This window comes from Emys orbicularis, chromosome 20 (genome assembly GCF_028017835.1).
Source record: "Emys orbicularis isolate rEmyOrb1 chromosome 20, rEmyOrb1.hap1, whole genome shotgun sequence".
NCBI lineage: Eukaryota > Metazoa > Chordata > Testudines > Emydidae > Emys > Emys orbicularis.
The window spans coordinates 3,381,400-3,403,749 of NC_088702.1; the positions used below are offsets into that span (position 1 = coordinate 3,381,400).

At 53.5% G+C, this 22,350-nt stretch overlaps 1 protein-coding gene across 1 annotated transcript; it reads left to right on the plus strand.

The window, feature by feature from the left end:
• The first annotated feature begins 629 nt into the window (after window positions 1-629).
• LOC135892834 (SLAM family member 8-like) lies at window positions 630-16,361 on the plus strand. The gene is made up of 6 exons (XM_065420629.1): window positions 630-723; window positions 9,257-9,598; window positions 11,584-11,877; window positions 12,571-12,690; window positions 13,795-13,883; window positions 16,245-16,361. The coding sequence occupies exons 1-6, from the start codon at window positions 630-632 to the stop codon at window positions 16,359-16,361; spliced, it is 1,056 nt and encodes a 351-aa protein (XP_065276701.1).
• Window positions 16,362-22,350: the final 5,989 nt, after the last annotated feature.

A 22,350-nucleotide genomic window follows, 5' to 3' on the forward strand; every position in this document is an offset into this window, starting at 1 on the left:
ATCATCCGGCTGATGCCCGCGTTGGCCATCCTGTGTTTGGTGCTTGCTTCCCTCCATGGCTTCGGCAGCCAACAACCCCCTTCGGTGAAAGCTGGGCCCGCCGCGTTGTCTAAGCAGGAGAGTTTGGGCACAGTGCTGCCTGCAGGTACACATTTGCAACCCTCCTAAGAGTTAATGAAAATCGCACCCTCCATGTAGAGAAGACTCAGGGCTAGTCTGTGATGAATATAAAGGAGATTCTTTACAAAGGAGATTCTTTACCCAGGCTGCTGGACTCAGACAGACCCTGTGGTTCCCTCTGGCCCCCCAGCTCGCAGTGTGTCCTGCTGAGCGTGGCCCCACTGAGCCCTGGCCTGGATGCACAGGGTTGCTGGCTGGACTACATGCCTATAGGCAGAATTTGACTCCCTGATCAAGTCTATAATAAAAGCGCTGGTTGCAAATACTTCTCTGTTCTGAGAGTAGCTCGTCTGCCTTCTACTTCCCCAACAGACGAGGCGGTTGGGAACCTCGTGTTTCAATTCCAGTCTGGTGCACGCATCTCTAGCACAGCCCACTGGCCATAGCGTGGCAGAGGCGTTGGGCCAGGTCCCCAGCTGGTGTAAATCAGCGTGGCTGCACGGAGGTCAATGGAGATGCTGATCGTTCACGTGAGACGCCCGGCTCTCCGAGACGGCAGCTCCCAAGCGCAACAGGGAACGGGGGCTCAGGGCCTGGCCACAGGTGCGTGCATATCCTGGGATCGCTGGGAGAGCAGGGGTGCTGAAAACTGGGTAAGTTAAGTGCCTCAGCCCAGGGAAAGACTCCCATTGATTGAAGGGAGCCAACTCTCGGGAAAGACCCTCTATTGACTTCCTTGGGAGTGGAATAAGCCGGCCCAGATTGCCAGCCGGATGGCTTCGGTTCAAGGGGCTGATCCAAACCCCGGTGACTCTTGCACCTGTCGTGGGGAGCATTTCCATCCGCTGCCATGGGCCAGGCCCTACTTCAATTGTCCATGGCTCGAGATCCTTTTTCGTTGCTGGTTGTTGCTGTCGCTGATGCTTGTTAACAGGCGTCCCAGCCGCCTCCCCCCCGAGGATTTCGGATGTCCCCGTTCTGTGCCTCAGAACAGCAAGCCAGGTACGTAGACGAGCCCAACTGGGATATTCCCCTTCTCTGGCACATGATTCTCTTCGCAGGACCACCCTGTTCTCTCCCGCAGCTGCCCAGAGGGCGTTTTCAGCCCTCAGTGAAATGATGGAGCTCAGGGGTCAAACGGAATTGATTTAGTCACAGTCGTACTCGATCAGCATGCAGATCTTTGGCTCTCCGCAGGCTTGGCGGCTGCAGGGCCTTGGCTGGCCCGGTTCTCTGCCACACGGTTCTCTTGTGCCCTTCTTTACACCTGTGGAAAGTGGGCATAAAGCACCACCAGCTCAGAAGGGTGGTGAGACCATTGCGCTGTGGTAAATGAATTCACAGCGACGGCAGCCCCGGAGCTTTGGTCTTTGTCCTCCGTTAATCCCAGGATCCTGCAGGATTCTCAGTTCTTCCTACAAAGTCCTGAGGCCCAGCCCCTCCCAGGTCCTTTCGCTGCCTGACTCCCATGGGAGATCAGGGGCGAGACCCCTTTCAGGATCTGGGCCTCAGAGCCTTTAGCTCCCTTTGACGTCAATGTGAGTTGAAGGTTCTCCGCACCGCCCAGGATCGGGCCCTGGGTTCCATCATTCTTGGTGTTTCCCTGTGGAACCTCGTTAGGGTTGATTGAGACACCGACATAGTTAAACCAGTGCACAGGCCAGCCCTTAGCTTAGGAGACAATGTCCTTTCTGTAGCACAGGACTTAGCAGGAATGCCCCCAGCTCAAGGGGGGTTTGAATCTGGGGAGGTGACGATTTAATTGTCCTGATGTAAGATTCCTTAACGAGCCAGGACTCAATACTTGGCTATAAGCAAGCTCTCGACCGCCTGGCGGAAGGGCCATGTTGCGAATCCAGCCGTGCGAGAAGCAATTATGATTTTTTGTATTCACTGACCAGTGCCCTGCATGCTCCATCGTGTACCAATGGCTAATCAGTTAATTAATAACGGTGCTAAGCTCCTGCATGCACAGACCCCTAGAGGGTGTGCCATGATGCAGTTTTGCTCCTCCCCACCTCGCAGCATCTGCCTCTGCTACCAGGATCAGCACAGAGACGCACAGAGAGCAGTGAAGACATGGAGGTGGCCAGCAAAAAACCCTCTCTCCCTTTATTGCTAGTGATGCTGATCAGCCTCTCTCCAGGTAGGTGAACCAGAACTGGTTTAAATTGTACACGCAGAGGGCAGAGTGTGGCACAAGGACTAAGGAATACTATAATGTAAGAATTTATAGCAAAAGAGCAGGAGACTGAAGGGAGAACCAGCTGGTATGTTTTCCCCCATGGTAAATGGTTTTCAATGCTTTTATGGCCGCTTTCTCTGCATTTTTTTAGATTGGCTAGTTATTGAATGTTAAATTAATGTGAGTGGAATATTAAAGATATATTAATAGAGGTGTAACAGTTCTCTAGACCAGTTTATTTTCACCCACTGCAGATTCGTTGCTAGATATTTTCCAGAGTGTTACCTAATCCAGTTGATTGTGTGGGGTTTTTGTTAAAAGAATGTATAACTGTGTCACCAAAGAAATAAACGAGGCTGACAATCGGGATTTCTTCCTTAGGTTGTTGATTTTCAGGTGGCTGAGGAAAGGAGACTAGTCTCTGCAAATTTATCATCAGATTTTTATCAACAGCTCATGAACGTTATGGGCCAGATGCCCAGCTGGTGTAAACTGCTGTAGACCCACTGAACCCAGTGCAGCTTTGCCATTTTATACCAGCTGAGAGCTTGGGCTCTTATGTAAAACAAGACAGAAGAACCTCCGTTAATTCTCACTTTGCTAATCCACAAATCTAATAATTCTCACCAAAGCCGCAGTTCCTAGAGAAACCATTTAATAGCAGGGACAGATCAGCAGGGAGATCCTGTTCCTAAAACTTCCTGTTTTTACAAAATGTGCTGCTGCAAAACATCATGTCACCATTTTTTTTTTTAAAAAGGATGCTTGTCTCAACCCCCAGGTTCACGATTCTGCCGTGCAGATGAGGAAGATGAAAAGACATTTCTGATGATGTAGCACTTCCCAATTGCTTTCTTTGTTCTCCTCTATCTGCACAATTGTATAGGACATAGGTCTGGTGTAGCAATGAGCCGCAACCAAAAATGGGTTAGCACTGAACAAACGCAGATCCAAAAAATCTCTCTTAACAACTGCACGTCCCTGCTGTCATTTCATTAGACCGGAATTGGACTGATCCATGTACAAAATACACCATGATCACTTGGTTCAAATCAGTTATAATTCTTAACTACATACTACATCTATCTCTATCTCTCATCATTACTCAGTGATCTTTCCCATCTATTTATCTATCCTGCCAGCTGATCTATCTTAGAGTTTCCTATGGCACCTAGTATTTACGCTTCTCCCCTTCAACTCTTAGACCTTTCTGTTATGATCCACTCTTCCCCCACGAGCAGTCAGCTTTTTCCAGTTTGAGACCAGGGATTTACCAAGATTAACCTGTTCCAAACAACTTCTGGGTAAACAGGATAAAAATCGCACCACGCGGACAAACTCAGGAAACGATTTCATTGTAGCAAAGTGACCCAGCCAGGGTGGTTTTTCCAAACCATTTCCTTAGACTACCCTGAACAATGGTGCGGCAGCGGCAAACGGAGCCGCTGAGACCAACTATGTCGCTGTAGAACGGTTGCCTCTTCTAAAGCGGATGTCAGTATCATGGCAAGCCCCACACATCAATCGAGCTACTGGCCTCTGGTAAACTGGCCTGAGAACGGATGAGGACAGTGGCAAGCAGTGTTTTGCAGAGATCTTGATGAACATCCCCAAAATTAAATACAGTTGGAAGCACTAATAAAGCCAAGTGTTCCAGAGATGAGGAAGGATGGTTCAGGGGTTAGCCCCCTAGCCTGAAACTTTAATTCATATATTTTAAGGCCAAAAGGGTGAATTTTGATCATCTAGTCTGGTCCCCTGTATAACACAAGCCAGAGGATTTCACCCAATTCTCAGCAGTCAAATTGTGTTTGACCAATTCCCTGCTCGGCCGCAAACTTCCTGTGTGACACTTAGTCTCTCTGTGCCTCAGTTTCCCCATCTGTAAAACAGGGGTACCAACCCTCCCCTGCCTCACAGGGGTGTTGTGAGACTAAATAAATTAAAGAGTTGAGGCACTCAGGTGCTACTGTCGCGGGGGTTGCTGCATCCAGGAATAGAGTAGTATCCTGTTAAATAGTTTGCAAGCCTTTGAATGGTGTTTACTGTACTCTGGGTTTTAGAAGCCAGCCAGAGAAGTAGCGTGCATGTAGCTAGGCCTGGTGCCTTCATGTGTGTTTGGTAAACACAGTTAGTTGGGCCTAGGTGGTTAATTCATGTTGTTTTTGTTTGTTGTGGAAACATCAAAAGAAACACACCTGGGGCCACAGATGTCCCTGATACAGGCAGGTGCAGGTCGGCTCTCAGAGCTTTCAAGTTGTGGATCTGACCCAAGAGTCTGGAAATACTGATGAGGCAAATTAACTTGGTTTAGGGCTTTGGGGCCTCGTCTGCCTTCCTGGGCAGGGATTCATGACAAACAGCCCCCAGCCCAAGCCAACTCGCTTTGTGCTGCCCATTGACAAAGGCCCTAATTCAGGGAAGTGTCGCGGGTGGAAACCCAGGTCCCCGTTCAAGTCAATGGGAGCTGTGTGGGGGGCTTGGATTTTACCCAGAGACCAGGATTTTCAAAAGGGCTCGATACCCACAAGTGAGGCTAGATGTTCAGATATGTACATTGGATCTCCATGGGGCGCTGTGCCCTCCAGACAGTCCAGCCCCAGGTGTGAGTGCTGAGTGCTGGGACATCTGGTCCTGAGCACTGGAGAAAATCTGACCCTTTAGCCCGTGCTTAGCGACTTTCCTGAGTCAGGACCCGACATTACAGGTTCGCACCCTAACCACCAGGCGTCTCTTCCTCTCTGTACAATCACTGTAAACCTGCTAGCCTCGCACAGGTGACATGCAAGGGGAGCTAAATCACAGGAAAGCCACAAGAGTTTTAAAGCACTGATTAAAAAAAAAAAAGAAAATCAAAGGAAGTCTCAGACAAATAGGATCAGCATAACAAAAGCCCCACGGATGCTGAGCACTTCTTATGCAGAGATGTGTCCAAAGCAATGCAAAGAGGCAGCTTGTAATGTGGGCTGCGGGAAGGCTTATAAGAAGTAAACTCTCTGATGTCGGTATTTAATCTTCTTTAATACACAGGCACAGCTGTTTCTTCTCCACATCCAAGCTGGCGGCGAGAGAAGGGAAATCACGGCTTGTGGGACTAGGTTTAAATTCAATAACGTGGCACCTTTCATCCCAAAGACTTAACACGTTATAGCCAGAGATCGTTTCGCCCACCTCTGGGGTGGGGTAGGGCAGCTGTTTAACAGCACACAGCAACATTATTCAAGACTGCAGCCAAGTTGGAATTTAGTCAGGGCACCAGGGTTAAAACTATAAATCCTAGGTACTTTCATGGCCCCCTATCACCTTAATATCTGAGCACCCCACACTCATTAATGGATTTGTCCTCACCAAACCCCTGTGAAGCAGGGCAGTGCGACTGTCCCCGTTTTACAGATGGGGAAACTGAGGCACAGAGCAATGGCGGCCTATGTTGTCAAAGGTATTTAGGCACCTGTGATTTCAGTGAGAGTTAGGCACCTAAACACCTTTGAAGATCTGGACCTAAATGATGTGCCCAAGCTCACACAGGAAGCCAGGCATCCCGGGTCATAGCTGCTTCCTTAACCTCGATTCTTGGTAACAGGAGTTGGGCCTGGGGGGGCCGGAATGATCACACCCAGCTGGGAAGGGGTCAGGGGATGCCTATAAAGGCTGAAAGAGCAGAGGTAGGAAGGGGACCCATAGGAAGTGGCTGGCCTGTGGAGGGGACCATGGGGAAGAACTGCCAGAAGCAGGAAGCCCCTGAGCTGGAGACAGGAAGCTGCTGGGTTTACAGGGGGCTGTTTTATTTGGGGTTTTCTGAAGCTTGCTGGTGGCGCTGGATCTGGTGGGAGCCTTTCCTGAGCTGGGGAGATAGGCCAGCAGCCTACAGCACCTTCTCTTCTGGCCAGAGCTGGATGAGAATAGAGCTGGTCAGCTGACAGGCTGATGTCACGCTTTTAAAATCAGATTGGAGGAAACCCTGGTGTGGTATTAAACAGCTTCCCTCTCCTACCCCAGAGGTGGCTGCATTTTGGTGGTGGGTGAAATGATCCCTTTCTATAGATGGTTTTTGTTAACCCCAGAAGGGACCATTCTGACATGGAGTCTGACCTGCAGAGCACAGCCTGGGAACCTCACCCAGTGCCTCCTGCCTCCAGCGCATAACTCCTGGCTGAACTAGACCTAGCTTCGAGGAGCTAGCCAATCCTAAGGGGTGAAAGGGGTGAGCTATTGTTTATCCAGGGCCAAATTCGCTGCTGTTGTAAATCAGAAGATTCCCATAGCAATCAATGGAGCAATGCTGATGGATACCTGCTGGGGATTGAGGGCGCCTAGTCACGTCAATAAAGCGAAGCTAATCTACGCCATGTGGACATATGCCCCTGCTGACTCCAAGGAAGGCTTTGCCTCAGCAAAGACATGTGAGCTGGCCCGCTATCATTCTTCAGCCAGGGCGAAACTCCCCTGCACTGCGCTCACGTGCCTGTCAACACATTTTGCAAATGCACCAGATGGTGGGGGGATCCGCTGGCCTAATCCCAAAGAAATATCAGATTTCTCAGCAGGCTTTAGTTGGCTTTTAATGAGGCTGGCATTTGTCGTTATAGAAACAAAATATAGACCATTCATTTTCCCTCTGTCCAAGGTGATTTCAGGGCTAGGCTTTGGCAGAGGATCACGCAACCAGACCAGCACTAACTAAAATGTATCTGAATGGTGCATGATGGCCGTGTAGACACGCTCCCTGAACTATTACTCAGCAGGGGGTCTCAGCTCACCAGCTGCTTCGCTGCTGTCAATCTTTCTGCAGGTACTAGGGCAGAGGAGGAAAGCGAGGCGACTTGGCCCTGTTTATGGGGAGCCCTTCCCGAAATCTTAGGGGCTGTTGGTCTGATGAGATTCCCGCTCCAATTCTTTTCGACCAAAGCGGTTCTGATGAACGTGGGCTAAAGAGAAACAGCTGAGCTGAGAATCTTCGCCAGTTTCCTTGTCAACAGGAAAGTCTCCGTGCAACCGGGAGGCTGGATATGGGGAAATGCATTACCCTGACCAAATGGTCTCCACATGCGGATCTAGTCCTGCAAGCCCTTGACCTCAATGGGGTTGTAATTATTATCCATCTGTTCTGCAGTGGCACCTGGCAGCTCCATTCCTGGACCAGGATCCTGCTGTGCGAGGGGCCGGACAAACGCAGAACGAAGACAGTCCCTTCCCCAAGGAGCTCACAGTCTACGTTCTACGGTCTAGATCATAGAAGCCTAAATGCCATCAAACTTCTATAGGGCAGTCAGGAGCCTAAATACCTTTGTGGCCTACGTGACTATTCACCTGAGTAAAGATTTGCAGGCTCAGGCAAAACTTGTGCAGGGTGAATGTACCCCATGCAAAGGGCCACTACAGAGGGCATAAGCACCACTTAGCGCCCTCTGAAACCCTATGCTGAGAACTCCAGTGGTGCAGCATGCCTTGTGCAAACCCTCTGCGCAGAGAGATGTTTCCCTTTCTTCTCAGCATGTGGCTATGCTGCCCTCGGGGGGGGGGGGTGATTGTGACCCCTAGTGGGGGCCAGCTGTGGTCCCTCAATTAGGGTGAACTGCAAAGAATGGGGCAGACAATCCCCATAAAGCTGGTGGATAAAAAAAGGCATAAAACAGCTTCTTTATTACCTCACTGGCTACTCAGAAGTCCAAACAACACCGTTCCCTTAAAGCTCTCTAGCCTCAGGCCTCCATCCAGGTACCCATGTCAAATCTGATGAAAAATTCTGTAAATCTTATTTCATTATATAAAAGAAAAGGTTCTACCAATCCCAAAGGATCGGACATGTTACCTCCCAGGTTAATGAATGTTCCAGATCTTACCCAAATACACGCTACAGCCAATTCTTATTAACTAAACTAATATTTATTTAAAAACAAAAGAGAGAGGGTCTGGTTAAAAGATCAGTATACATACGGACATGAGTTCGATTCACCTGAGGTTCAGATTCAGAGCAGAGATGGTGAGCTTTGTAGTTGCAGAGAGTTCTTTCAGCAATAGTTCATAGGTTAAAGTCCAATGTCCAAATCTCACATTCAGGGCGGACCAGCATAACTGGGGCCTCAGTCTTGCGACTCAAACTTCCCCTGATGAAGCTTAAGCAGATCTGAGATGACAGAATCAGGACCAAGGATCTTTTATACAATTTCATGTCTTTTGACAAGTTGGAATTCCTCAGGGAACAAAAGGTGATTAGGATGACTTTGAAGGAGGTCCATCACCGGCACTTAGCTATACGCATTAACATAAGGCCATTTGCTTGTTCCTCCACCATTCACAGTACATTTCAAAGAGAGATGAATGCCGAGATGTCCCACATTTACAATTCATTTACATGACAGGATGTTCTTTTGACCTCTGAATTATCAGAAAACAACATAGACAGGGACTGCTGGTTACATTGTCCAACCTTCTCATACATATGTAAATACACAAAACCACAAACATTATCTCTCCACATGTCTTATGAGGGTTATTTATTTGGCAGGATGTTTAGCCCTTTCTAGCCATGCATCACAGAGGCGTTTCCCTTCTCAGCGAGTGTCTACGCTGCCCTCAGGGTGTGTGACTGTGGCAGGTGTAGACAGACTTGCACTAGTTTTAATCTAGCTAGCTCACGCACCATGGGCTGTGGAAACTGCCTGGGACGCTGAGTACTCAGGCACTGCTCCAGTACCTGAGCTAGCGCGGGTATGTCTGTCTGCTGCAAACGCGCCCCCCCCCCCCCGGCTGCAGTGTAGACATAACCTGCCGTGCTATCGAGAGCACACGGCGGGGGCGGGGGAGGTTATTTTTAAAAGAGATGCAGCCTGGAAAGGAAATTTAGCAAACTAAAAACCATGTTTCAGTTTGCCTCCTTTCTGCTGCTTTTCTGTTTATCTTGTGACACGCTAGAAGGCTGTAACGTTTCTGCCTTGCCCTCTTTCTTAGATATCCTGGTTGCGCAAGCACCGACACCCCCCCGCCAGGTGAATGGGATTCTGGGAGGCTCAGTCGTGCTGTCTGTGGATCTATCCCCCGGGAGAAAGGTGAAAGAAATCGAATGGAGTTTTCGTGCTGGGTCAGGTGTGACGATTCAGCTGGCTGAGTTCAGTGGGGGGAAGTTTGAGCGACCCGATCCCAACGACAGATTTAAGCAGAGGCTAGAAAGGTACAACGAGACCTCGCTGAGGATCAGGGCTCTGGAGCTGGGCGATAGCGGAGTTTATGAGGCCCGGATTAAGATAGTACCAGCAACTGTGGAGGAACAGGCCTTTCTCCTCGCGGTCTATGGTAAGTGACGACAAATGGATATTACCTAACAGCGTTTCCAGGAATACACAGTGGCTGAAGCTCTGATATTAACGATAATCCCTCACTCTTTTCATTTGTAGATCTCAAAGCAATTTACAATAGAGGTCAGAAGCGTTATCCCCATTTTACAGATGGGGAAACTGAGGCACAGGGCAGGCACATGCCTTAGGTCACCCAGCAGGAGGGAGGGCTAGCCCAGTGGTTTGAGCATTGGCCTGCTAAACCCAGGGTTGTGAGTTCAATCCTTGAGGGGGCCATTTAGGGATCTGGGGCAAAAAAATAAAAATAATAACTGTCAGGGATGGTACTTGGTCCTGCTAGTGAAGGCAGGGGGCTGGACTCAATGACCTTTCAAGGTCCCTTCCAGTTCTATGAGGTAGGTATATCTCCATATATTTATTGTTTAGACTGAGCAGCCAGACGGCTCCCATCACCCTTTCCCCAGGTGAACAGGAGGTGAACTGTTTACCTAGTGCTTGGGACGACCCAGACATGCTTGTTACAATACAATCCTAGCAGCTGTAGTGCACGTTTTCTGGGGTTACGAGGGCTCCCTGATAGACAAGGCGGGTGGCCAGGTACCATATCACGCCATCTGCTGCAGGGAGATCACTGGAGCTGCTGTGGTTTACAAAGCCAAGGGTCTATCAGCAGGGAATCATCCAGGCGGGCTCCTGGGGTCTCGAACCTGCTTCCCCCACCTGGGCCCGCTAAGAGGCTGGGTGGATCAACTTTCTGGTTGTGTTGCAAAACCCATCCACTTGGGTCCTGATTCCACTCCCATTGGAGTCGTCAGCAAAACTGCCATTGCCTGGGTCAGGCCCTTGCGGGTGAGATAAACGGAGGCAGCGGTGGCTCCAGGCACCAGCGCTCCAAGCGTGTGCCTGGGGCGGCAAGCCGCGGCGGGCGCCCTTCCAGTCCCTGCGAGGGCGGCAGTCAGGCAGCCTTCGGCGGCATGCCTGCGGGAGGTCTGCCGGTCCCGTGGATTCGGCAGCAATTGGGCGGCGGGTACGCCGAAGCTGCGGGGCCAGCGGACCTGCCGCAGGCGTGCCGCCGAAGGCAGCCTGCCTGCCGTGCTTGGGGCGACAAAAATGCTAGAGCCGCCCCTGGACGGAGGGAAGAGCTGGCAGGCTCATTGGGGTGGGGGGGACTGTCCTTTTGTTCTGTGTTTATGCAGCGCCTAGCACCTTGGAGCTCTAGTTCCTGCCTGGCGCTGCTGGGGGAGAACCGAGCCATGGCAGGTCTACCTGGAGATACAAAGGCATTTCCATGGGAGATCGTATCTTTGACTCCGTTGTCAAAGCCCCGGGGCTTTGGTTGGGCGTTTTGTGTTTGGTGACAGACTGGAGGAATGAACACACAAAGGAAAACTCAGCCCAGTTTCCCCACTGTGGACAGCCGGCCGAACCAGCCCTCTCCCCGCCCCCCATGCTGATGTGAGGTTAAGGCCGTGTCTACACTGGAAACTCTACAATGGCACCGCCACTGTGGTGTGGACACTTGCTACAGCCACGGTAGGGCTTGTTCCATCCCTGTGGTCAATCCGTCTCTCGCAGACGCAGGTAGCAGCTAGGTCAACGGAAGAATTCTTCCATCAACCTAGCGCTGCCTATGCTGGGGCATAGGGTGGTTTAATTACGTCTCTCGGGGGGTGAGAAATTCCCCCCCCCCCCGCACCCCGAGCAACGTAGCTGGGTCAACGTCACCTTCTCCTGTAGACCAGCTCTGTGATTGCCCATCCCCTGGACCGTGCTGTTGAGTTACACTCAGAACTCCTGCGTTCCGAGGAATTTCTGCCTCGTTAAGGGCGCGCTCAGTCACGCTCTTCCCTTCTGGAACTTCCAACCTGCCCTGGGTCGGGGTCGGGGTGAATGGGGTGTGGGGGCTCCGAGCAGCAGGGATCAGCTGTCACGGTGACCGGAGCGTATCCCATTCCTCTGAGTGTCGCTTGTCTTTGAACACAGAGCCAGTGCCACAGCCCCAGATCCGGAGTCATCTGCTCGCCAGCACGCTGGAGGGGTGCAACGTCACGCTGCAGTGCCAGGGCTCGGGGAAGGGAAATGTGAGCATCTCCTGGGGGAGAGGGAACCCGGTCCAAGAGCTGGATCCCGGTCGGCACCAGCTCTCCCCTGATGGCAGGATGCTCCAGCTGTCTCTGCAGCCCAGCTCCCTGAATGCCACCTACGCCTGCACGGTCAGCAACCCTGTGGATCAGAAGATCATCGCCTTTGACCTGCAGAGCATCTGCCGCAGTGGAGGTGAGGGGTTTGTGGCCTGTCTCTGTGTTGATGGCAACACCTAATGCTTTGTTTCAGGGAGAGAGTGCAGTCTAGTGGTTAGGTCACCAGCTTGGCACTCGAGAGACCTCACTTTTATTCCCAGCTCAGCCACTAACCTGCTAGGTGGCCTGGGTCCAGCCACTCCCTCCCCCCCCCCCACCCCCCCGGTGCCTTAGTTTCCGTCTGTAAAAACGAGGGACGATCCCGCCTCTCTACCTCACTACGGTGTCCTGATGCTACGTTCGCTCGTGCTGCCCAGATGCTACGGGGATGGGAGCCGCAGATTTGATGAGGGGCGTGAGGAGTTGCCCTAAGAAACACTGACCCGTTTGCTACACAGCGTAGAAAGGGACCGCGTGCCTCAGGGAATTTGGGGCGTTGGTTTGTATCCAGCTCAGTCATCGTTGGGTCTGGTTACTCTTCAGAGAGGCACCATGTGACCAGATAACACCCCCATGACTGGGAGCAAATGGCCTTGCTGGGGGTAGAGTCTGAAGTCCCCTTCTCACTAGGGTCTGTCCCACACCCACTGAAGGTTCCCCTTCGGCTCAGGCCCCAGCAGCGGCGTCTCCTTCAGCCGCGGCCTGATGGCTAGGGGACGTTAAGCCCTGGCTCTTCATTACCCACAAGCCCTGGTGGGATGCTGCTAACCTCCGGCCTCTGCCATTCCAGATGCAGACGCGTCCTTCTCGAAGCCGGGGTACATTGTGCTGACTTTCTTCCTGTTAGTGCTAAGCCTTGGGACTGCCGTCTGGTGTTGGCGGATGAACAACGAGAAGTCGGCTGACCCGGGTAAGGAAAGTCCTTTCCAGCCCACCGCTCGCACCAGGGCTGGACTCTGCTGTGATGTCTGAACTAGAGCCCTGTGGCAGGACTGGGATCCCGCAGGATGTGCTGCTGTAATAGCGGGAGTGGGATGAAATAATAGTCCTGCGCAGGGCTCTGATCTGAACTCTCTTCTGCAAAGGGGGCTAGAATCTGGCTTTTTTTTTTTTTTTTAAGGAGCGCTCAGACTCTCCCATAATCACATGACTCCGGGAGCTGGGGCTTTAAGATACACACCAACTACCACGAGGCTCACGATAAACTCATGAGAGTTGGCCACGGGGAGAATAGGCCCAATGCCCGGCATAGTCAAGGCCTTAACCCCTTTTTCATTATGATCTGAACATAGGCGCCGACTCTGTGGGTGCTCCGGGGCTGGAGCACCCACGGGCACCCACTGGCAGCCAAGCTTCCGCGTCCTCGCTCCTCCGCCTACCTCCCAACGCTTCCCGCCTTGCCGCCACCAAACAGCTATTCGGCGGCATGTTGGGAGAGAGAGGGAGGGGGAGGAGCGGGAATGTGGCGCGCTCAGGGGAGGAGGCAGGGCCGGGGTGGGGATTTGGGGAAGGAGTCGGAATAGGGGCAGTGAGGGGGCGGAGTTGGGGCGGGGACTTTGGGGAAGGGGTTAGAATGGGGGCGGGGCTGGGGGCATTTAGGCTTCTATGATCTAGACCGTAGAACGTAGACTGTGAGCTCCTTGGGGAACGGACTGTCTTCGTTCTGCGTTTGTCCGGCCCCTCGCACAGCAGGATCCTGGTCCAGGAATGGAGCTGCCAGGTGCCACTGGAGGCAGAGGCGGGTCGAGCACCCACCGGCGGGAGCAGAAGTCAGTGCCTATGGATCCGAATGTACCCAGGATCCAGCATCTTAGCATCAAACATGCTGATTGTGTCTTCTCTGGAGAAGGACTCGCGTGGATTCCCTGCCCGTGATTTTGTGGGGGTGGCTCTGTGGATTGGGATCTGTGCGGCGGGGCTCAGCTCACGACAGACGTGAGACGTGACGGGCAAAGATCCCGACGCTCCGGGCTGCTTTTCTCGCTCCTCTCTTAACCTCACGCTCTTTCCTCAGCTGCCACCCCCACGGGCCCTGTGGAAGAAAGTCCGTCCGACCCGCAGTACGCTGAGATCATGAGGAGTCCCCCTGAAGGAAATGACCAGGTGAGTGCTCTGAGCTGAGGTTATCCAGCAGCAGCCTTCCCCGCCGAGCCCCAGCACTGCATTGTGCAGGGGGATGGCCGGGACTCTTTCATTAGACATTAGCAATAAATGCTGCAGTAGGCAGGGCTGTCGGAAAGAGATCCTCTCTCTGGATGTCTCGCCCTTTGTGTGTTTGGACTGCGAGCTCTCTAGGAGAGGGATTCTGACTCCCTCTTTAAACATCCGGATTGTGTCAGCTGTGGGCCGGAGCAGGACGTTACATCCTCTTGCTACGGCCAACAGGTGCTGCTGTTTTGCCCAGCAGAAACGATCACGTCTGTCAACCACGAGCTGCCTGGCGCGAGGAGGAGAGGGAGTAGCGGGTGGGCTCTTTCTCTCTTTGGCGTGTGCGTTGCTCCTTTCTGTCCGTTGTGTCGCTCTTCGGTCTCGGTGTGGCTGCTCTTTGCTCTGTGTGTGTGTGTGTGTGTGTGTGTGCGCGCGCGCATCTCCTCTGGGGAGCGTCCGGCTCTGCGCCCGGGGAGGCGTGCGTAAGTGTCTGCCTGACTTCTCTCTCGGCTGGGTTGTGTGCGTGCGTGGACACGTGATGCTCCTGTGTGCTGCACGCTGTTCCCCTGTCTGGCTTGTGCATCTCCTCCGGGGCTGCAGCTGTCATTCGGGTGCGCATACAGCTTCTCTGTGTGTTTCTCCATTCTGGGGGCCGGGGCTGTCTTTCTCATGGGTGCATGTGTCCTTCCTGGAAGGGTGTTGCTCTCTCTGCCGTGTGTGTGTCTCTTCTCTTCCCTTTGGAGGTGTGATCTCCCCCGGGTGTGTACCTCGCTGGGGGGTACCCTTGTATGGCTCCTATTCAGGCTGCCCCTAACACCCTCCCGTCCACACACAACCCTCTCACCTGAGTTCAGTGGCACTTTCAAACCTGGACTAGCTGTCTCCGCGGGGGGTGGTTAGAGCCAAGATGCTGCTTTCACTCAGGCTGGTCCCCCACCCGCTTTGCGGCGTCGCTGCAGGCTACGGCCCGCCTAGCCCTCCGGCGCCTTCCCACAATCCCCTACATGCCCAGAAGGACGGACAAGTTTCCCACAAACCACTGGGAAAGAATCCGAGAGGCTGGGCTCACGGCAGAGCTAAGGGCCGGGGGATCTGTCCCCAGAAGTCCTAGCGGCGTGGGTGGGGAGTGCAAACACCAGTGGGGACTCAGTCACATGGGCGGGGCTTTGCAGGGTGGCTGCTCAGAGCCCGGCTGTGCTGTGCGGTGAAGACAGATCGTAGGAGCCTTCAGTGTGTCGTCCTACACCACATCCGCACTGGCCTGTTTATTGTTCCTTGTTTAGGTTTCGGGAGGGGAGCAGGCCAGCTGGCCCTCTGGCTTTGTTTGCACATGGAGGAGCTCTCCGGGCGGGCACTGCACATGTGGGGAATGTGGAGAGGTGCCCACACACACACACACCGACTTTGTCTACACACACACACACACACACATACACACACACACTCTCTCTCTCTCTCTCTCTCTCTCTCTCTCTCTCTCTGTCTTTATCTACACACACACACCGTCTTTGTACACACACACACCATTTTTGTCTACACACACACGCATGCGCGCGCGCACACACACACACGTCTTTGTCTATACACTGACGCAGAGGCCGGGAGTCCCAAGGGTTCAGATGCAGCTTGTCCCGCAATGCAGGCTGGAAACTACCCAGTAGTCTTTACTGACAGCAGAAGTATAAGGCACTATGGGATCAGTGGCTCCAGGATCCCAGAATGCACTAGTACAGCCACAGGCTGGCATGCTGCACCAAGACATTGTTAAGTGAACATGAACCCCAGCTGCCCAAGTGTGCCATGTCTCCCTCTAGTGACTGGTATGCAGAGAGGATAACAACCTACTACTGCTGTTGGTTAACAGTGTTGTTCCTTTAGCTCAAGTCGATGTGGTTTGTGCTTCTTGAGGCTGAAGGTGCTGGGTTTATCCATGCTGAGGACCCATGGTGGGGTCGTTACAGACACATCAACCCATTGCAAGGACTGAGGACCAAACACTTCAGACAAACAATGTTCCTACCAGGGTTTCCTCATTTAGCGTAGCGGTTTGAGTTTGGAGGGGTGAGATGAAGCCATGTCCACTGCTGCGAAGGTAACAGCACTATGTGTCATGTCCCGCTCTGGTCTGCCTAGAGGATAACAACCTACAACTGTTACCAGTTAATGGAGTTGCTCTGCTAGCTCAGGTGGTAGAAGTCTGTGGTTTGGCACATTCAATCCTTGCTGATTTGGGGGGAGAATTTTTAGCAAATTCATCTGCAGAGAAAACGGCTTGCAAAGTCCTTCCAATAACAAACGTGTCTGCTTTTGATTCAGGCCCTACGTCACCTGGAAAATAACACGGAGCGGAGCCCGCAGAAAGAGCCTCTAATCACCACCATCTACGACAAGCTCCAAAGGACTCCCGAGAATACATCTGAGGAGGTCACATAGGCCCCCAGGTAAGGGGGACGCTGCTTTCTGTCCATGTGTTTAAAGAAGTGGCCAAGGGAGAGCGCGGGGGATGGGAGGACCTGGAAAGGTTTGGAGAGTGAGCTGGACTCAGATAAAGCATCCAGGGGTTGAGATGCAGTTCCGCAGCTGCTGCTGTTTACCCAGAACTGGACATTTTACAGCATGGGAATAATGACATAGTGCCTAGCTCTTCTCATCCATAGGTCTCAATGCACTTTACAAAGGAGGTCAGGATCCTTATGCCCATTTCACTGATGGGGAAACTGAGGCACAGAGCGAGGCAGTGACTTGCCAAGCAGGCCAGTAGCAGAGCCAGGGATAAAACCCAGGTCTCCTGCGTCCCAGCCCAGTTCTCTATCTGCTAGGCCACACTGCCTCCTCCAAAGGGCCACATCTCAAGGGACTGGCCTTGTCTGTAGCCAAAGTCACAGTGGCTTAATTTAAACCACTTGAAAAACCAATTTAGTTAAACCAATGCAAGCCCCTGAGTGGATGCTCTTAATTCATTTTAAATCCGGTTTGTCGATTTAGCTGAATTGGATGAGGAACTGATGAACTCACTCACTACAAACCAGTTTCAAATCAGATTACGAGTGTCCACACAGGGAGCTAGCACCCGTTTAACTGAACTGGTTGCAAATCCGTCCTTTACTCAAACCGCTGCTGCGCTGAAGACGGACGAGGCCTTAGACCCAAATTTTCAGAAGTGGCCCCTGTCCTGGAACGGGGCAGGTGTTGGGTCCCAGCGGGAGGTGCTGGATTTTCAGGAGAGCTCAGCGCTTGGCAGCTCCTGTTGGGAAAACAGAGATGTCTCCTCGCTTCTTGAGAACAATGGAGACTCCCCTCCCTGCTTGCTGAGGACAACGGGGCTGGCTGAGGGTGGGGCGCTCTTGAAAACCTGCCCAGCAGAGCCTGGATTTCAGAGGTGCTGAGCTCCAGCAGCTTCCACCGACTGCAGAGAGACGGATGGAGGGAGGGAAGAGAACAGACCCTCCCATCCCACCTGGCCGATCACCCCATCTCCTTCACAGGCAGGTTGGGATGGGGGTAGGGGAGTTGAGAGCCATTGAACCAAACTGTAAACCGTGTATATGATGGAAACCACTTCAAGCTGGGGGGTGCGGCAGCCCCCCAAGTTCCAGCACCTCTGGGTGGGGAAGAGAAAGAGAACAATCAAAAGGGCCACTCGTGGGACTGGGCGTACTGCGAGGGGCGAGGTCATCAGCTGCTGTAACTCGGTGTAGCTGTGGGGAGAGGTGCTGTTTGGCACCAGCCGAGAATCTGGGCCCGTCTGATCAGTCATTTCATGCCGATGCTTTAGGACACAGGCGGTGGGGGGAGGCATGCTGGCCAGGCACTGAGGCCTTCTCTCTTCCCCTGCAGGAACCAGATGTGGTGGCGTATCAGAGCTTACCAAGGGCTTTGAAGTGCAATGTGTGCCCCACTCAAACTCTGTAGCCGAACGGTCTCAGTTCCACCCACGAACCCGAATGGAAGAAGACACCTTCTCCAGCTCTGGAGCCTGCCTCGTGACGCTTCCCCACCCCACCCCTGTTGTTTCGGAACCTCGTGTGTGAAGCCCTCAGCAACTGTTTTGGGAAGGAGAAACCCGAGTGAAGGCGGAGGAGCGGACTCTGGGAGGGAACAGGACATGCAGCTTCAGCGCTGGCGCCTGTGAAAGCAAAGGGCCGTGCGGGCTAAGGCGACATCTGCCCTTTCGCCGCGGGCCGGGGGAGAACACAGCACGGCTCGCCCCCCCTGCGAGAGGACGTTAGCCAACCGGATGGAACCCGTCTTTCCATGGTTGGTGCACTGTCCTCCAGCAGGAGCAGCGTCTCGTCACCAACCGCGGAGCAGGAGGGTGGCGAGAGGCAACACGCCCCGGTGCAGAATGGCCCGTGCCGAGAAGGAAACACTCACATCTGAGCCTGGCCCGCTAGCTGCATGACTGAAGAAGCAACATTGGAAAATGGGCTCCCCGGGGATGGAGGCACCGTTCTGGCTGCGTGATGCGGCAGGGCCGTGGGCTGGGAGGGACTTGGATGCACCATGTATTTATTTATCTATTATTCCGTTTGATAATGCTAGCCCTGCAGGGTCGATGTACATGTGACTGAGACATCGGATCCGGGGGCCTGTTCTCTTTGTGATCGTTGGAGGAAGGGAAGTTTTCTGAAGTAGAAATAGGAGCAGATGGTGCTGTGGCTTGGGGGGAGGGGAACTATAGGCGGAGGAGAGGAAGATAGGAGTGTGTCTGATTTACAGTTGGTTGACTGACTGAGGGTACTGGGGATTCACTGATCGGTAGAAATTGGCTGAGTAAACGGCAGTCAGATTGCGGTTTGCCGCAGAACAGTCTGGATCCCGTTGGAGAAATAAAAGTAAAATCTCCCCGCGTGCCGAATACCGCAAGGCGGAAAGGCGCAGGGGCAAAGCTACACGTGGCTGGCAGAAAAGCAGCACAGAATATCACGCTCGCAGCAGGCTCTTCCCAGGGCTAATGTGGTTGAGACCTGGGGGGAGGTGTTGAGGAAGATCGAGGGAGCTGAGGGTGACTTGGCAGAAGCGAGATTAATGAGGGACAAACTGACCAGGTTAAAGACTCGGGGCTAGATTCTGCCGCTGGGATCACTAGGATTGCTTGGAGCAAAGTGCCACTGAAAGTGAGCCAGGGTGGCAGAACCTGGCCGTGGGGAAGGCCCTGAAGCTCGGCCTGAGGGGCACGTGCTGCAGGGCGGAGCTGAGCCCCGTCAGGTGCAACCTCAAGACGGAATCGGAGTCGGGAGTCTGGTTCCAGCCTTACCTGCCCCCCAGAGCAATAAGTTACTGCAGTCCCTGAAAGGGAGCATGTCCCCTCTTGCTTATAGGGGTAACGTCTAGGGAGGGGCGACCCGAGATCTGGAAGGTCTTACACTCTTCCCCCTTTCGCCCCTGCTTGGCCAAGGAAGAGAAGGACACAGTCCAGCAGCAGGGAATTACCGGGAAGGACAATGAGTGTGTCTCAGATTGGCCCGAAGATGCTCACACGGTGGTGGTTCCCTGTAGAAGTGAATGGCAGAGGAGTGGGTGTTCATGAGGGTAGCTAGCCCCAAGGTGTTCTGTTACTGGGAGCCTGGTCTTGCTGTTACTACATCAAAGGGCTAATTGCGATTAGACATCTGTGCCAAGTACCACCCCCCTGCTGTTTATAGCACTCACACCATGGAAACCGTCTCCCAGAGCTGCCAAGCAACCCTCAGACGTGAAAGGACCCGGCAGACCAGCACAAAATGGTCCTGTGTTCTGGGAAAGTTCCCCTTTAAGTTCAGAGAAGCTCTTCAGAGGGGAAATCATCAAAACCCCAAAAATCAAAAATTTCAGGGGCCGGGGGGAGGAAAAGAAAATTTGCTGCCGGATTTGGTTGGGCAGCTGTGATCAGGATTGTTCTGCTCTCTAGCGACACATGCAAGAGGGGGAGAGGCGTTGGGCGGCACGCGGTGATCCCGGACCCACCTCCCACCCAGTAACTGGGAAAAGCTCTGGCGGGGGAAGGCAGCAGGGGTCTAGTGCTTGGAGGATCTCCATGTTTCCTTCCTCCTGTCTCTCCTGTCTATTGACACTGGGGGGTTCGCAGGGGATTGACTATCTCTGTGTCTAGCAGAGCCTAGGCCCTCATCTCAGTGGGCGACTCCAGGCCTTCTTGTAAAATAACTAAGAACGGAGCAGGGGCCTCTCCTGTGAAACCCAATGGTGGTGTGTGTGTGTGTGTGTGTGTGTGTGTGGAGAAGTAGCCCCCTCCGCTGAAGTGTTTCCAAGCCTGCTTTTACCCTGGCTTCAGTCCCCGGTTAGATTAGTCTGTCCAGTAAAGCATTGGATGATTTGTGCTCTAATCATGCAAATATAAGGAAATGTATGCAACTTTACAACCAACCGCTATGGGTTTTTTCTGTTGGTGGGAGCGGGCGATGGGCCTTTGCAGTAGGGTTTGGAGCTCTTCGGGCCTGTTCTCCTGAAGCAGCGAGCACCCGCACCTGCGGTGGATGGCGACAGATGCTGCTTTCAACCCCTTGGCCAGAGAGCAGTGGGGTGTTTGGATCGGGGGGGCTGATCAGGGAGTGTCTCTTCACCCTGTTATTTCCTGTGATGTGCGAACCAAAATGCTCCAGGATTCCTGCGCTGAGAAAAGAGACCTTGGTCTCTCTTGCTTTGTGCATCCCGCGCCAACCATGGGAAGCTCGGTCCTTACCTGCTTTCGCAGGGGGAGGGGAGGGGAGAAGCAGCAATGCCCAGACCCCCCAGTGATGGTCACAGCCAGCGCCATGCCAGCTTCAGAGTAGGAGCCGCCCGACACCATTCCCGTTCACCGATGGGGGGACGGGCTCTCCGGAGCTTGCCTCCTGTATTCGGTGACTTGCCTCATTGCCATGCTGGGCTTGTGTGTAGAGTCTCCCCGTGGTGATTTCCCCTTTCAGGTCCCAGTCCCAATGGCCCCTGCTCCTGACCGTTCCCGCCCCCTCCCTCCTGTATGCGACGCTAGCCCTGCCTACGCTCGCCTGCCCAACCAACCCTTTGCCAGTCCTCTCGCTCCCGGGGCGGGGGGGGATGTCTCTCGCTCTCCTGTTTGGTGTGGGGGTTTGTGCCTCTGAGGTGACCCCCTCTGTCTTTTGAGAACATGGAGCACCCCCTGAAATCCTGACTGGGATCCTGTCCCCACTCTGCTCCCCACCCTCGGGGTGCCCCAGGGACATGACCCAATGGCAGTTTTGAAATCCCCTCAGTTGGGTCCCAACATGGTCCCCCAGTGGCTACACGGGAAGTTTACTCCTAGGCCCTTGGCCTCACCTGGCAGCACCAGGTGGCCGTGCTGTGGGGCCCTTCTGGGTGCTGTGCCGGCCACCGTGCTGTGCTGTGGGACCCTGTGGGCGTCGGCGCGTTGAACCCGCCCTGCCCAACGTCTCGGTGAGAGAGGCAGCTCCCAGGCCGCTCTCTGCTCCATCCTAGCTCGGCTGGTTTCAGCACCTGCCACCCCCTGCTCTTGCCTCCCAGCACCCTCCCGGGGACGAGACCGTAGCCCAGCACAGGGACTGATGGGCCGGAGAGCCCATGAGGGCTCGTCTGCTGCAGCCCGGCTGAGGACACAGCCACTGTGAGGAGAACGCCGAGCGAAGCAGGCAGCGGCTACAACACAGATGCCAAAGACCTGAGGCCGCTACCCACAGGTGAGCAGGTCGGGGTCCCACCATCAAGTAGCCACAGGAAGCCAGGGCAAGTGACAGCAGTGCCCACTGCAGGGGGACGCAGCCAGGTCATGAGAGGGAGCTGTGGAGTCGCTGCAAACAGCTGGCACACCTGGACTGCAGGGCCACGGGCAGGACCAGGAGGGGATAAAAGAGCCTCAGGCAACAGCAAGTTTGGGCTTGAAATGAGGCGAAGGTTTCTCACCATCAGAGGAGTGAGGTTCTGGAACAGCCTCCCAAGGGGAGCCGTGGGGGCAAAAAACCTAACTGGCTTCAAGACTGAGTTTGAGACGTTTATGGAGGGGATGGTACGATGGGACTGCCCACAATGGTATGTAGCAGCAAATATCTCCAATGGCTGGAGATGGGACACTGGACAGGGAGGGCTCGGAGTTACTACAGAGAATTCTTTCCCAGATGTCTCGCTGGTGGGTCTCGCCTACATGCTCAGAGTCTAACTGAAAAAAGAACAGGAGTCCTTGTGGCACCTTAGAGACTAACACATTTATTTGGGCATAAGCTTTCGTGGGCTAAAACCCACTGCATCAGATGCACAGAGTGGAAAATACAGTAGGAAGATATATATACACAGAGAACATGAAAAATGGGGGGTGCTTTACCAACTCTAACAAGACAATTCAATTAAGGTGGGCTATTAGCAGCAGCAGGAAAAATCACTTTTGTAGTGGTAATCAGGGTGGCCCATTTCAAACAGTTGACAAGAAGGTCTGAGTAACAGTAGGGGGGGAAAT